Source organism: Phlebotomus papatasi, chromosome 1 (assembly GCF_024763615.1).
Source record: "Phlebotomus papatasi isolate M1 chromosome 1, Ppap_2.1, whole genome shotgun sequence".
In the NCBI taxonomy this organism is placed as follows: Eukaryota; Metazoa; Arthropoda; class Insecta; order Diptera; family Psychodidae; genus Phlebotomus; species Phlebotomus papatasi.
The window spans coordinates 81,291,860-81,306,701 of NC_077222.1; the positions used below are offsets into that span (position 1 = coordinate 81,291,860).

At 33.5% G+C, this 14,842-nt stretch overlaps 1 protein-coding gene across 2 annotated transcripts in view; it reads left to right on the plus strand.

Moving 5' to 3' along the window:
- Window positions 1–13,436: 13,436 nt before the first annotated feature.
- The window catches only part of LOC129810342 (uncharacterized), a 16,111-nt gene continuing 14,705 nt past the window's right edge, over window positions 13,437–14,842 (plus strand). The window contains exons 1-2 of one of the 2 annotated variants that reach the window (XM_055860754.1): window positions 13,437–13,728; window positions 13,978–14,232. In XM_055860754.1, coding sequence (XP_055716729.1) covers window positions 13,986–14,232 — 247 coding nt within the window. In that variant the 5' untranslated portion in view covers window positions 13,437–13,728; window positions 13,978–13,985. Of the gene's footprint in view, window positions 14,233–14,842 lie in introns of both variants that reach the window. The other variant, XM_055860752.1, reaches the window with a different exon arrangement.

Sequence of the window (14,842 nt, forward strand, 5' to 3'; positions counted from 1 at the left end):
CCTTTTAATTGAGGCAGCTTTAAAATTGGGCATTTTTGTCCTTTTTTTAGTAGAACTGGATCCTATACTGATACAATTTAGCTTCACAAACCAATTTTCAAGCTAAATTATATTAAAATATAATAGATTCTCGATAAAAAGCTAGACTTTGTTCGAAAATTATTTTAAATTTATCTAAAACTTTACTATATATTTTTACTTTAAAAACTTTAGCGTGAATCGCATTAGTTTTCAGTCTATAAACCAATTTTTGCGGCTCAGACCTACTTTTCATCAATAAATGAATCAATTTTTAAATATTAAGTAATTCAATTACATAAATCACGCACTAAAACGTTTATTAAGTAAAATTAATGTGAATGGGATTAAAATTTTAATGTGTAAGTGTGATAACAAGGTTTGTACTTCTTCGTGGTTTTCTTTTTTACTTCTCCCATCTGCAAGATTGAGAAATCTCGTAATTTTAAATTAGGAATTATTGTAAATTAACCTCTTTCACCTTGAAAGGGTTCAACCAAGATTTTTTCTTGTCTATTGGATTTTCAAGTAATTAATTCATCCCAACACTTAATGTAGAATTAACTTTTACTTAGGACGCAAAAGTCCGACAGTTCATCGAAGTTTTATTTCACTTGACCATTGTTTTTACAGAATTAAAAACTAAATTTATTTAAAGAGAAAATGGAAGAATACCAAGTATATTGTGAGGGATGAAGCCTGGATTTGTCTATGTTTTGTACGATAGGTACATCTTTCAAGGAGCAAAGGTGGAAAGATTCATCCGTGAGAGCCAATATTTCTTTTCTCAAGCAGAGTGACTCCTTTTTGTATTAAAAGAAAAGAACGTTTTTTCCCCATTCTTCCTGCGAAGTGAATGATATAGAAGTGAGAAGCATGTCAATTGGTTATAAGGTTTTAACATCCTACCATGTCTCACCTTTAGCTAGAGAAAATACCTTAGAGATAAAATGTCCTTTTGTCAATGTGAGTCTTCTTTTTTTGTTTTTATCCACTTCCTATTTATTTTCCCTCTCATTTTCCACCTTCATGAGTATCATTTGAAATATTTCTTCCTTATAGAGATTGGAATTTGGAATTTTTCTGAGATTGTATGTACATGTATGTGTGTTTGAGATGGTTAGAGATACCTCAACCCTGGTCGCAATTTTCTCTCCTGACAACCATTCTATGTGAGGGTAGGAATGGAGGAGGATTTTGAGGGATTTACGAAACGATGGTAACTTATATCGGACACTGAACTATATTTCACGAGATAACTAAAGGGGTAGATTTACTTGTTTGGATCAAAATCGACATTTTGGGTCTATCAATTGGGATGGAGAGGGTTTGGGATATTTTCTTTTGCCATTTCCACATTCATTCTTGTATATACATATATATGCCTGTGGTGAAAAGTCGAATTTTGCCCCCAACAAATCTTACCCTCTTTCACAATATTTTCATCGAGCTCAGAAATGCTGCTGAAGAATCACAAATATACATCTATAATTTCTCTATCACTTTATCCACCCTCAAGGAGAAAGTTATAGAGTGAACTTTTTTTTTATACTTCATCTAAAATGAAGTTGATTTTATTTTCTCATGAATCGTGGTTGACAAAATTTACATCTTATGGGTTCAATTGAGTGGGATTTTAAAAGTGTTGACAATTATTTTAATTTTTTATTCACTTTTTATATAAGGTAGGGTAAGTGTGCCAAATTAAGTCCAGCTTGCAATTCCGGCCACCTTTTTTATTCCTCGAATTTCCATGAAGTTTTAGTTTTTATATACTCTAGAGATTATACAATGCAAAAGAAAACAGAAAATGTAATTTCAACCAACAAAATGACGTGAAACAGACATTGGAAGAAATCCCGAAGGGCAAGGAACTATGAGAATAAAGGTGGCCAAAATAAGGGACCAAAGCTATGTTTACATTTTTATTCATTTTAAAATGTACTAAGAATGATTTTAGAGAAAATAAACAGGATAAATTGTTAACAAGTTTCCAAGCAACATCCCTTAAGAAAAAGGAATAAAAAATCAATTTGTATTAAAAATATTACATTTCAAATTTGAGATTTTGGCGCTTGCATGCAACTATGCCGAAATTTGGCACACTTACCCTAAGTGTGCCAAATTTCGGAATAGTTGCATATAAGCACCGAAGTCCTAAGTTTGAAATGCAATATTTTTAATTCATATTGATATTTTTTGTTACTTCTTTTTCGGGAAGGTTGTATGGAACCTTGAAAACTAGTTTATCAACCTTGTTTTCTTTAAATCACTTCCTAAAATATTGAAAAATTAATAATAATATGGACATAGGTTCGGATAGTATTCCGGCCACATTGAGGGAAATACCGCCCACCTTTTTTCTGACCACCTATTGTGACGCAACGGATAGAAAATTTTAAAACTTCAAACGGAACGAGTTTAATATTTATTTTGATACGTTTATATGACCCACAAGCCCTGAGATCTTTTGTGTAATTTGTCCAGAAGACCTGAAGAGTAGTATCTTAAATTTACGCGCAGATTTCCGTAGTAATTTGCCCTTCCTGAACTCTTCCAAGGCTTTTTCCACATCATCTTTTTTCATAGTCTTATGAACCGCTTAGTCTATGAATCGCTCATAGTTTCGCTTCTATGAATCATAGAAGCGATGGTTTTTTTCTCTGGACATTGTAAAACTCAGAAATTGAAAAAAAAAAACACACAAAATGAATAAGAAATTTAGGAAAGCAAAAGATGTTGCCGGAATAGGCAACACTATCTCACCGGAGAGACGTTCACAAAGTATATACTTTTATACGCGAAATACAGGATCCAGTTGGGAAATTTTACCCGAAATTTAAAGATTGATTCACTATTAATATTAACATAAACAGAAACAATCTTTAATGAAAACTAATAAATTTTCATGAAAAACACCGAAGGAAAACCTTTTGCACTTCACCAAAAATCGTAAGACTGCTAGAAACATAATCGATCTGTCACATTTTTTGTAATCCACACTGAGTTTTTACAACGCAATTTAAATTCAAATTATACCTAAAATTTAACGTTTTTTGTGTTAATACATCCTAAAATGAATATTAGGTGAGATTCTTAACAATCTCACCTACTATTTAAAAGCAAAATGAATTCATTGACTATTCGAAGATTACATACATAATTTTAATTAATTTATTTCCATGGCCGAAATTTCACTCAAAGTGGCCGAAATTAGAAGCTGGCCGAAATTTGGCACACTTCCCCTACTGCAATCTTTAAATAAAATGCTTCTCGTGATGAGCCAAATTCAATCCTTTTCCTGCTTATTTTAAATATGTATAAATAAATGAACAGTGAAAAGTAAAAGGAAATGTGTGCAAATAGTGAGAGAGACAAACTTCCAAGGGGCAGATGTTATTTTTTTTCATTCTTAAATTTCAACCCCAAACATGTACTTTTGCAATTTCCACATGCCATTCAACATATTAGAAAATGTGTGCTCAAAACTAACCATCCCGCGTGATATTTTTCAACCAGGACGCGTCCTATTGATCCTCTTTCATCCGCTTTTTCCCAATTCACATTCTAAACAGTCATAAAAAACACCCAAAGGGTTTCATTTAGTCATCACGATGGGATATTATAATATATTAAAATTTTGTTAACCCTTATTTGAATTTTTCTACCTGCGTTGGAACTTCAATTTCATTCATTAAAACCTTTGCTTCGAAAAAAAACCAACAACTTTCACCATATGGCAGCGATTTTTTTTTGTGCTTCTATCATAGAGCACTAAATGCAATATCTAACCCTTTTCCATTATGCTTGTCCTTGGCTCTGTGTCCTATTTTTGAGACAGAGACATGGGTAAAAACGTAAAAAAATTGATAGGATATAAATTTAAAATTCACGGTTGTTATGAAAATGCAGTTTAGTGTTGAAAGTTCAACGGTAAAATGCAGTATATCATTTAATGCGGTTCTATTTATTTGGTTTATGATGAAACATCTAAAAAGACTGCCTCAGCAGTAATTACTGAATTCTCTCAAACGTGAAAACTTATGATATAGGTTTAGAGACATTTCCACTTGAATGAAAATTTATCAAGCGAATTTGTCAAGGATACTGACTTTTGTGGAAATAGTGCAAATTTGCAGAGAAGTGTGTTGAGGCAACATTTAAAATAAATATAAGTCAATCCCTTTTCCCGGTGAAATGTTGAAGAAGGATTATCCTCATTGATCCGAAATATTATTTATTTGCCTGTGTGCGTATATATACTATATATGTGGGCATAAGGATCTAGAGTTGGGTAAATTTAAATTTTCATCCTCCATCAGACCCAGATTAAATATTTCTCTTGGACTAGCTTTTTGCACTATGTCACATGGACACACTAAATTGGGCTTAAGATGCTTGAGACTTTTAGCCTAAACTGTAATTCACCACTAATTCCACACCTCTATTGACTGGATATTTTTTCTACTAATCCTTTTTGACTTTCACACGCACTTTTTTTTTGATTCTCCTTTATCCTTTGATGTGACACTATTGATGGTGATTTTTGTTGAGTATCGAAAGAGAGTCTTTTGTATTGACTTTGGATCATGTACCAAAAGAGGACTAATAGCTTTCACCCCAAAATCCAATTTTTTTTCACAAAGTCCTCACTGTATTATTCCATCCTGAGCTCTTGTAGATTTTTTATGTGAATGATGTTTTTTGGGAAAAAATACCGTAGAAATGTATCCCTTGCAGTAACTCTTGCTTAATTACGATTCTTCAGACTACAAATATTTTCCCAAAAAAAAAAGTTTGAGTATTTTTGGGGGAAAATAACTAAAGGGCGTTTTATTGCTTGTTTACGATATTGTGATATGAATAGAGAGAGTGAATTTGGACGTGAAAAAATAAGTATTTTCGACATTTATTTCCACTTTGATGTGGATTTCTCTCACCTTGCACAATGCTCTGGTGATGTTTTTTTTTTGAAAAAAAATAGGGGTGTCATTTGAAGCAACAGTTTATTGTATTTCTATTAATCTGAAATAGATATATCTTGATAAATTCTTCCATATCTTTCCAACTATTCTTATTGGGGTTATTTTTCTAAAAAAAAAGAAAGAAATTGCGAGCAGAAAAGATGAAATTTTCTGACTCAGTGAAGGGTTAGTAAGGGTTTTGAGTGAGAAAATACGAGATGAAAAAAATGTGCCTTAAGTGGTTGATTGATGTCCCCTGGATGTCTGGCGAGTCCAGATAACAAAGTCCCCAAAAAAACACTTTTCCACACACAAACTTTTACTTTGGCATCAAAAAGCCTTAAGCTTTGTATTTTTCTCTCATCCTTCTGCTTCACTCTGAACTTTCCTCCCTTAACATGCCCCTTGTATATCAATGAAAAGCTGAACAAGAAAAGTGAGAGAGAAGAATATACATAAATTATCTAAGAATGAGAAAAAAACAGATAATTTGACCTCTATTTTTCCATTGATAACTGCATAAACATAAATATATGTTACTTTATATAACTTCTAATAAGATACAAATAAGTTTATATTTTTTTTAGACTTCTTGTTATTATATCTTGATAACTCTTTTGCCATTAAATGATGTAGGGGAATGTGGGCATGGTTTGTACACATGGACCTTCAAATGATGTGAATTTTCTCTTTGTTTACAAAAAGAAAATGAGACGAGATAAGAAATGGTAAATCAGCTCTTTGCAAAGAAAAAGAAATTTCGCATCTTTTAAAAGTTCACTGTGTGCGAACCATGTCTACATTCCCCTAATAAAAATTATTTAGTCGACTGTGGGCAATTTCACGCATCAATAGCTTGAGGTGTGAAATTTATGTATAATAAAATCATAATGGGAAATGAGTTATGGTGCTATTCCAATGAAAAAGTGACTAAGTTTTTTTAGTACATTACTGTTCTCAAGTACTAAAAAAGACCATGTCTGTTCCCATGCGTCATTTCAAGGAAAATAATAAGTAGAGAATATTAATGTTGCTCGCCGACTTTTCACCACTTAGAATTCACGGGAAAACTCTTGGAAAACTTGGGAAAACCCGTGGTTGAGGCTAAAGTTGCCAACTCCAGGCCATCCAACTGCATCACGCCACCAAACTGACATGACTGGTTACTCCACACTGACTGAATGTCAGATGGCATTGTGATCGGGTGAAAGCTTGCTCGGAGGGAATATTCGAATTCGGGTTTCGGTTAAACTTTTCTTTTGTGTCGGTTCCTGTCATGATCATTTGGTGATTTTGAACCACGGCAAGGACTGGAGAAAATATGAAGTTTTTGTGTAGAGAGAAGAAAGAACTTTACATCTTATTAATCATGATAAAAAAAAGTGTTGATAATACTATGAAAGTTAAAACATTAAATTAATCTTGTCGATTTCCCAACCGAAATCCGAATTCGAATATTCGCGCCTAGCAAGCTTTCTCCCGATCACAATGCCATCTGACATTAATTGAAACAACATGTGGGAACAGTCATGGTCATTTTAGTACTTGAGAACAGTAATGTGCTAAAAAAACATGCTCATTTTTTCATTGGAATAGCACCATTATTTGTTTTCAAATAACCAATATGCAAGAGAAACTATTTGAACTAGTTAAAAAATACTTCAACTACTTGAAGTTGACTTACCTTTCCCTAATGAATTTATTAATAAATAACAAGTTTGCAAAATTTCCTTAATAGACATAAAAAAATTCAAAAAAATATATATATTAGAAGTGAATGTAGGTCATGAATACGCTTTAATTTATAATGTAGGTTTATTGGTCATTAATTAGTGTTTGAAAACCACTTAAAATTTTTATTATTTAGAATTTTGAGGCCTTAGAGAACTAGGCTAAAATCTAATTTTCCACAGAAATTACTGAATAATTTTTAAAATTATTGACCAATTTGAATGTTTTTGAACGATTTTGCTTCCGTTTGACCGATTTGTTAGTTGAGATTTCTTTATATTGAAAGGTCATATACATTGTCTTGTCAAGATTGGAGAGACCATATTTTCAGTAGTTAATATTATTGGTGGTTCTAACGAACTGAAATTTTAGGCTAAAATATTAAAAAAGGTCATTATTTTAACCGATTCATTACTGACTGTGACCAATGCAGTCGGTTTGAAATTTTGGATATTTTCGAATTTGAAGATTGCAAATATCTTTTTTAACTTGATAATTTCTGTTTAAAATTGCAGTAAAATTATGCTAATTTTTGCCTCTAACGTTTCTTGCATTTTCAATAATAACGATGAAAAAATAGGGATGACAAATATTAAAAAAAAACGTTTGACTTTAAAAAAAGGTAGTTCTTCCTATAAAATTGATTTCTAAATTTATTTCTTCTTTCTTCTCAATAAAATCAAAACTTAACCAAATTGGTTGATATATAGGCCCTCTAAAGTAGTTAAACTTTGTCCTTCAAAAATTCAAGATGACGATTTTTTTTAGGTCATAGGTATACGAAATGTTTACCTAGACCACCTCCAAAATATATCTAAAAATTAAAGAAATCGTTGGAGCCGTTATCGAAATACACTGAAAAAACAAGGGGTATGGAAGGTTTGGAGAGCGTAGGGGGAAGAAAAACATCTAGAGGTATTGCTTTTTTTATTGGGGGTCACCGAAGACCGGTAGTTGATATCTTTTACCATTTAAGTTCCAGAAGTGTGACAAGTTGAAAAAAAAAGTCGATTAGGGGAAACTGGGGCACCATTAAACAAGGGGTAGCACTAAACACTGCGTTTTTTTAATTAGACATTCGACTTCAGAAGACAAGACTTATAGAAATTTATGGGCATTATAGGGATACTTGTTCAATGAAGAAATGGTCGAGATAGTCTAAGTAGTTTAGAAATAAAAATTAGTGTTTGGTGCTACCCCGTGTTTGGTGGTGCCCCAGTTTCCCCTATATAACTGCTCTCTTTTTGAGTTCAAGTCAAGCGGTGATCGGCAAAATTGTGCTCATCTGGAACTAAAAATTGACAAATCGACACTACTTTAATAAGAAATCGATAGATTGGAATAATTTGTCTGGAAATTGACAGATCAGCACGACATCAACAAATGCGTACAAAATAGGCAAATCGGCACAATTTTTATAAAAGATCGGTAGATCGGCATTCAAGTGAACCGTGAATGGCACAGTTATCTATCCCTTGGTTTGAGCAATAATTAAAGTGACTATGAAAGAATCACACCTATTACTATATAATTTTAGGCGATGTAAGAGTACCGAAAATTGTTAGAAGTGCTGTTGATGAATTTCCGATCCCAAAAGCGCGCCAGCCTTCGATTTATTGGAGTTTTTTCTTTTTGTTCCCAAAGTAAAAATTCTATTTTAATAATTATTAGAATTTTTGAATTCAAGTATGACTATTAAGACTTAGGCATTACGGTCAAATAATGTTAATTTCTATCAAGTATGGTGTACTTTTTTAAACATAAGATAATATTTTCTTTTTCTTTTATTATGTTAAGTAACAGTTTGAATAAAACTTTGTTGTGTAATCAAAGCTAATCCTATTTTGTAACTGCAGATCGGAAGAAACCATTAGTTTCATTTGATTTATTTTTTTTTACTAATTTTTTTTACATCTTCTAAGAACAAACTTCCTTATTGTTGTAATCCTTAAAAAATATCGAGATGAAGAAAGAGTTCCATGAGAAAATTGCTGCCCTTTGCTTGTAATGCAATAAATTTCTTCATTATTTATTGAAAATGACAACACAATCCAACGGATTTTTCATGGGGTGAGATTCAGTGATGGTGTCAAGAGGAGAGAAATGTCTTTTTTGCGCTCTCTGCCCTCCAACAATTGCATTAATACTATGTGTTATTTCTTTTGGTCCCTTCACTCATCTTGCCAGACGAAGAATTTTTTCTTCTGTGGCAAGGGTCGACTCTTTAAAAGATTACCTGACCCGAAAACTTAAAGGGTTGAATCGGAGATGGAGAGAGAGTTGAACAGAGGGGTTAAAAGTTCTCATCGATTTGATCCTGGCTAGAAAAAAAAATTATAGAGATCGCAAAATCACAAGTGCAGATGTTTTTCTTTATTGGGTATTCACGGGAACTTTTCCTCCGGGAAAAGACTAAAAGGGTTGATCAGTCTCAATGGTCTCGAGAGTTTGATAGGAAAAAAAAAGAGTGCGATTCTCCCGTGGGGTTTGCAATTTTGCCACAGAAATTTCCAACGAAGGGGTTTATTGGGTGTATCACAGGAGATACATACCTGGATCGTTAATCAACGAGCAACCTCTCGGTGGTTTCTAACACTCTCACGATCCCCTTTTGCCTGCAAGAGTCTGCCGATCAGATGCAGGAAGTACAGAAAGTGGATCAGTGCGATGGCAATCGCTGGAGTGTTTTCAACTAACGCAAGCCACTCAATAGAAGTGAGTCATTTCTCAGGCTTTACAAATCCCGAATTTTCATCTCCATTCATCGCTCTGATAAGATCTATGAGTGTTCTGAGTTAAAGTGAGGCAATCAATAGTGCTTCTGAGTGACTGATGAGTGGTTTATAATTAAGGAGTTTATTAATTTGGGGCATATTGCAGTCTTAATAGTGATTTGGATGTGCATGTTTCATCTGTGTTTCATGTTGTGGAACTAAGTTTTATGTTATTTGAGGCCTTTTCTTTTCACTTTAGAAATGATTTTTTTTCTATTTTCTCTCTAATTTATTAAGTTTTTTTTTGCATATTTATCGAATTTGAAGATTGCAAATATCTTTTTTAACTTTATAATTTCTGTAAAAAAATGCAGTGAAGTTATGCTAATAGCTCAAACGTTTCTTGCATTTTCAATAATAACGGTGAAAAAATAGGGATGACAAATATAAAAAATAAACATTTGACTTTAAAAAAAGATAGTTCTTCCTATAAAATAGCTTTCTAAATTTATTTCTTCTTTCTTCTCAATAAAATTCACCCAATATTGAACGGATGATATGAATTTTCCTTTTTGAGGGGACAAATACACTCGTTTCCATTGTTATTTAATGGGAAAATGCCTCAATTTTGTTTTGGGAAGAGGACGAGAAGGGACAATTTGACATACATTTCATCATAAATATGTTTTCTCTGTTTCATATTTGTGTGGGCGGTCGAAACATTCATGGAATTGAAGACTGTGATGTGTCCTTCTTGAAATGGGGAGATGGTCGTCAGAAATTTTCACATAAAAGGGAAAAGCCTTTCTCTGGCCCCTACTTGTACAACCTCCATCCTTTACTATAAAACCATCCTTCAGTCCCACAAAATTGTGTCTGTGCGTATTTGCTTGTGTGTCTTTTTTGGGTTTTGGGGTGTATATAAGGCATTTTGGATTGAACTAAAAAGGGGTATGGGGAAAATTGTGAGGGTGAGCTTTTTGTATATGGGGAATGGGAAAAACATATTCAAAACTTCCACTTCGGATGTTTGGTCCATTTGATTTTACGGAACAAGATGTTCCCGAACGGTCGTCTCTATGTCTGTCTGTTTGTGTGTACATTTCCCAAAAATGGCTGGGTGAATGTATATGGATGTGGCTGAAATTGTCACAGAAATGAATAAAATATGGAAATTTTCGGCATATGAAATGGGCGCCGGATGTGACATGATGGAAACCCAATGCAAGGCATACACAAGCAAATTTCCCTCCCAATGAAACCCTATAGTTTGCCACTTTTCTTGGGAAAATATTTCACTGGCCTATTCTTTTCTGTCCTTGACAGGGTCGATTGTTAATTCTGGTAATGAATAAAATTGTGTATTATGTAAAGATATTTTTCCTCTGTTATTTCTCCTTGAAAACTCCTTGGGAAAGTTCCTCTCCAAAATTTTATGTTACAGGAAATACACTTGGGAGAGAAGAGGAGATGGTGGTGTATGTAAATATTCAAAAAGGGAGAGAAAAAGAAATTGTTGGAATTCTTGTAAGTTTGTACCTTTTGGGATGTCCCTGACAGTCGACCGGTCACCGACGGTCTCGATGAGGGTTTTCCCTGGGTGTGAGAGATACCGAAGAATATCCAACCCCCAGAAGTCTCTTAATGTATCCATATATATACAACCCAAAACATAAAATATACAAACGCCATTCACCCATATCCCAAAAGGGGGGCGCCAAGATGAAATGGACGTTTTCTCCCCATTCCATTTTCACCAAAAACCTCTGTCCTCCTCATTCTCAACCATTTTAACCTCTATAGCAGAATATTCCACAATTCCAAATACAGTCCAGAAATTCCGTCTTTGGGACGACCTGAACTCCAACTATAATTTTCCATGAGGGTTCAAAATAGCATGGGGATCATTTCCCAAGGCTTGGGCAGGGTTGAAAGTGGGTGGGAAAATTCACTTGGACGTTGGCTCCTGCTGAGAATAACACATAGAGAGAGAGTATATTTGCAGAGGAAATGAAATGGGTGGGATTGTTGGAAAGTTTTGCAATTTCCAAGACTTTCTAATAGACTGAAATATGGTGAAGATTTTGTGAAGGAAAAAAATATTTCAGATGTGTTTACGTTAAGTTCATTTTGCTTCTTGAATTTTGATATTTTGAGTAAAATTTTGCTGTAGAAGTCGCAAAAAAGACAATATATATTATTTTAAGAATTTATTTCATTTGATAAAAAAAATGATAATGAATTAGGTATTTCTTACTTAATATTAATTTATTTCCACTAAATATTGAATATAGTTAAAGGCGTTAGAATTACATTTAAATTAGCAATTAAAATAAGCGGTAGTTTGAACGGGAGAATTCCGAATTATTATTATTAATCATATCGGAATGTTACAATTCAATCATATTGTCGTATATCCCGTGCTGGAAGAATCTGCTGATCGTAGATCACCCAGAAGCGCCTTTTCCGAAATGTAGATGCTTCTTCTATGCTTCCGGAGTTTTTGGGTCAAAAGCGGTGCATTTGAGTACGTTATATCACAGTGAAAATGTCTTTTTCTTCTAGACATTCAGATCTTCGCACCGGGCAGGACTCAAACTCACATCATTGTGAGCCAAGTCGGGGATCTATCCGCCTAAGAGCCAACGGTTTTGCTTATTGCGCCACTGAGATCCCCAAAAAGTGAAAATTCTGAAAAGCACTCCACTATACTCGGTCTCTATTGAGTTTCAAAAATCCCCCGTGTGGTTTGTTCCTGAGATAAAATCTTCCTGCCGCTTCTTACAATACACCGAAGTGTGTCTTGGCTAAAATGGAAAATCAGGCAAACTTTTTTTTTGTTCTTTATGAATATTTTAATAAACAAATGAAACATTTTAATTCATTTTATTTTTTTATCTTATTTTTAACAAAAAATAAAATGATATAAATAAAATAAACTAACTAGATGCTTGAAATTTTATCTAAAATTTTCAAGCGCAAACATACCCATATTATTAGGGGAGACTGGGTCAGTATTAGCCACGCATGGTATTAGACAGTGGAATGTTATAGGCACCCGTAGAAGGAATAGGGGAGACCGGGGTAGAATTAGCCAGCAAATGATATTTTTGTTTGCCCATAAATTATGAAAAATATTTCAATTAAACTGATACACTGAGAGTGAGAGAAATCCGAAAAAATTAAAATAACATTCCGGAAATGTTAATTAAACCCTGCAGTATTGATCCAAAATCGGTGTAAATATTACCCTTTTTAGGTATATTAGGTGTTAAAGGTATCCTTTTTCATGTTAATTTTACCCTTAAAAAGGTGTAAAATTAACATTAAAAATGTTGATATATTTTTACACCTAAAAAGTGTTAAATTTCTGAGGAAAAAAATGTTAATCGCACCCTCTTTTTTTCTCAGTGTATTATATTTAAAGAAATAGGCAGAAAGTTAATTACTCTGAAAGGATAGCAGTATGCTTAATATTCTTCCTAAGGAAAACTCTAACACCCCATTATCGAATGCTATACGTGGCTAATTTTGCCCCGGTCTCCCCACTGAGAAAAAAAAAGAGGCTACGATTAACTTTTTTTCGTCATCTTTAACACTTTTCGGGTGTAAAAATATATCAACATTTTTTAATGTTAATTTTACACATTTTGAGGGTAAAATCAACATGAAAAAAGGGTAGCTTTAACCCATAATACACCTAAGAAAGGTAATATTTACACCGATTTCGGATCAATACTGCAGAGTAAAATTAACATTTCCAGAATGTTATTTTGACTTTTTCGGATTTCTCTCAGTGCCCTATTGAAAAAACCACTACTTATTCCAAGAAAACACATCGCTTGCTATTCATTGAAATTTTTACCAGCCTGTTACAAACATTTTTCTTACAAATTATACTCAATGAAAAATTTCATTTGCTGGCTAATTCTACCTAGAGATGGTCAGAATATTTCACGGTGAAATTTCATGGTGAAATTTAACTACATTTAATTAAATTTCATGATGATTAAATTTCACATTAAATTTCATACGCTTATATTCACCACTTTTGGTGAATATAGAATTTGCCAGTGCGCATGCGTCACATGACAGAAGAAGAAGAAGAAGTGGAAGCGTCAGTTGAGTCGAGTGTTTTTTCAGTGTTTATTTCCTGTAAGACAATTAATAGTGATAGTGATAGACAATATAATTAAGTTTTAATGAAAAAGACATTATTTGTGAAGTGATTGAGACGATTTTTCCCAGTAGTGGCTGTGAGAAAGACTGTGATTTCTTTTCTTCTGCAAAACAGAGGCAAGGTAGGTCAATAATTACTTTGAGTGTGCTAAACAGTCAACAGGTAATTCATTTGCGTTCAACGTATTCATTGTTATTTGAAATCTAAGTTCTTGAAGAAAACTACAGACTACTAGTTCTTGGAGAAAACTACAGCATGACAAGTTGTTTTTGTACTCCTTGGCGTCAATGGTGTCAATTTTAACGAAACTGCGCAATATTATTTTGCTTATTTTGCATGTATTACATGATTTTCAAACATTTTCTTTTAGGATATGAAATGAGTGGAGAAGGGGGACGAGGACGATGGGTGGCAAGAAGGCGAAACAAGCCTAAAAGTGTCGTGCATGATTTTTTTGAAAAATTGACGGAGGAAGGAATAGAAAGAGGTGAAGCTGTGGCTTGCAAATTTTGCCAGTGGGACACCGTGCTCAATGCAACCCGGATGAAAAAGCATCTGATAAACGATTGCAAACATGCACCTGAATCTTTGCGTAAGCTTCTTCAAGGAAAAGATAAAGAAAACAGTAAGTCCCAGGCAAAAATAATTGCTAATAGTAATACTAGGGGGAGGCTTTGATCGTTCGCACATACGCTACCTTCAGACACTTCATATTTCTCCCATATTCCCTTATGAATCTCACATATGGCTATATATTGTAATAGCTAACCTTAAATCCCATCTTTCCTGAAAAAATTGAGAGTCTAATCCTTTTTTCCTAGTTTCAGGAAACAAAAAATAAAAACAGGTCCAAAACTGTAATTTTGCTGTGCAATATTTCATACGATTGTGCAGAATTAATATCACTTTTCTGAAAAACTACTATCACAAAGGGTAGAAGGGTTATTAGGAATCAGATTTATGTAAAAATCTTTTAGGCTGAACAGGCACTTTTTGTGGGTGGAACAAAATTCACAAACTTGACTCAGATTCATCGATCGCACATAGAAGACTGCTTCTTTCAGATATTTTCCAGGAAACTTCATTTTAGATACGATCCCTCATATTCACATCTATTGTAATCTACCGATTTGATCCACCACTAAAAAGGAAAACTTAAAAATCGTAAAGTTGATAAACAAGAAGTAATTTGACTCAAATAGGCTGCAGTTGAGTAATTATTAAGCAATTTTGCA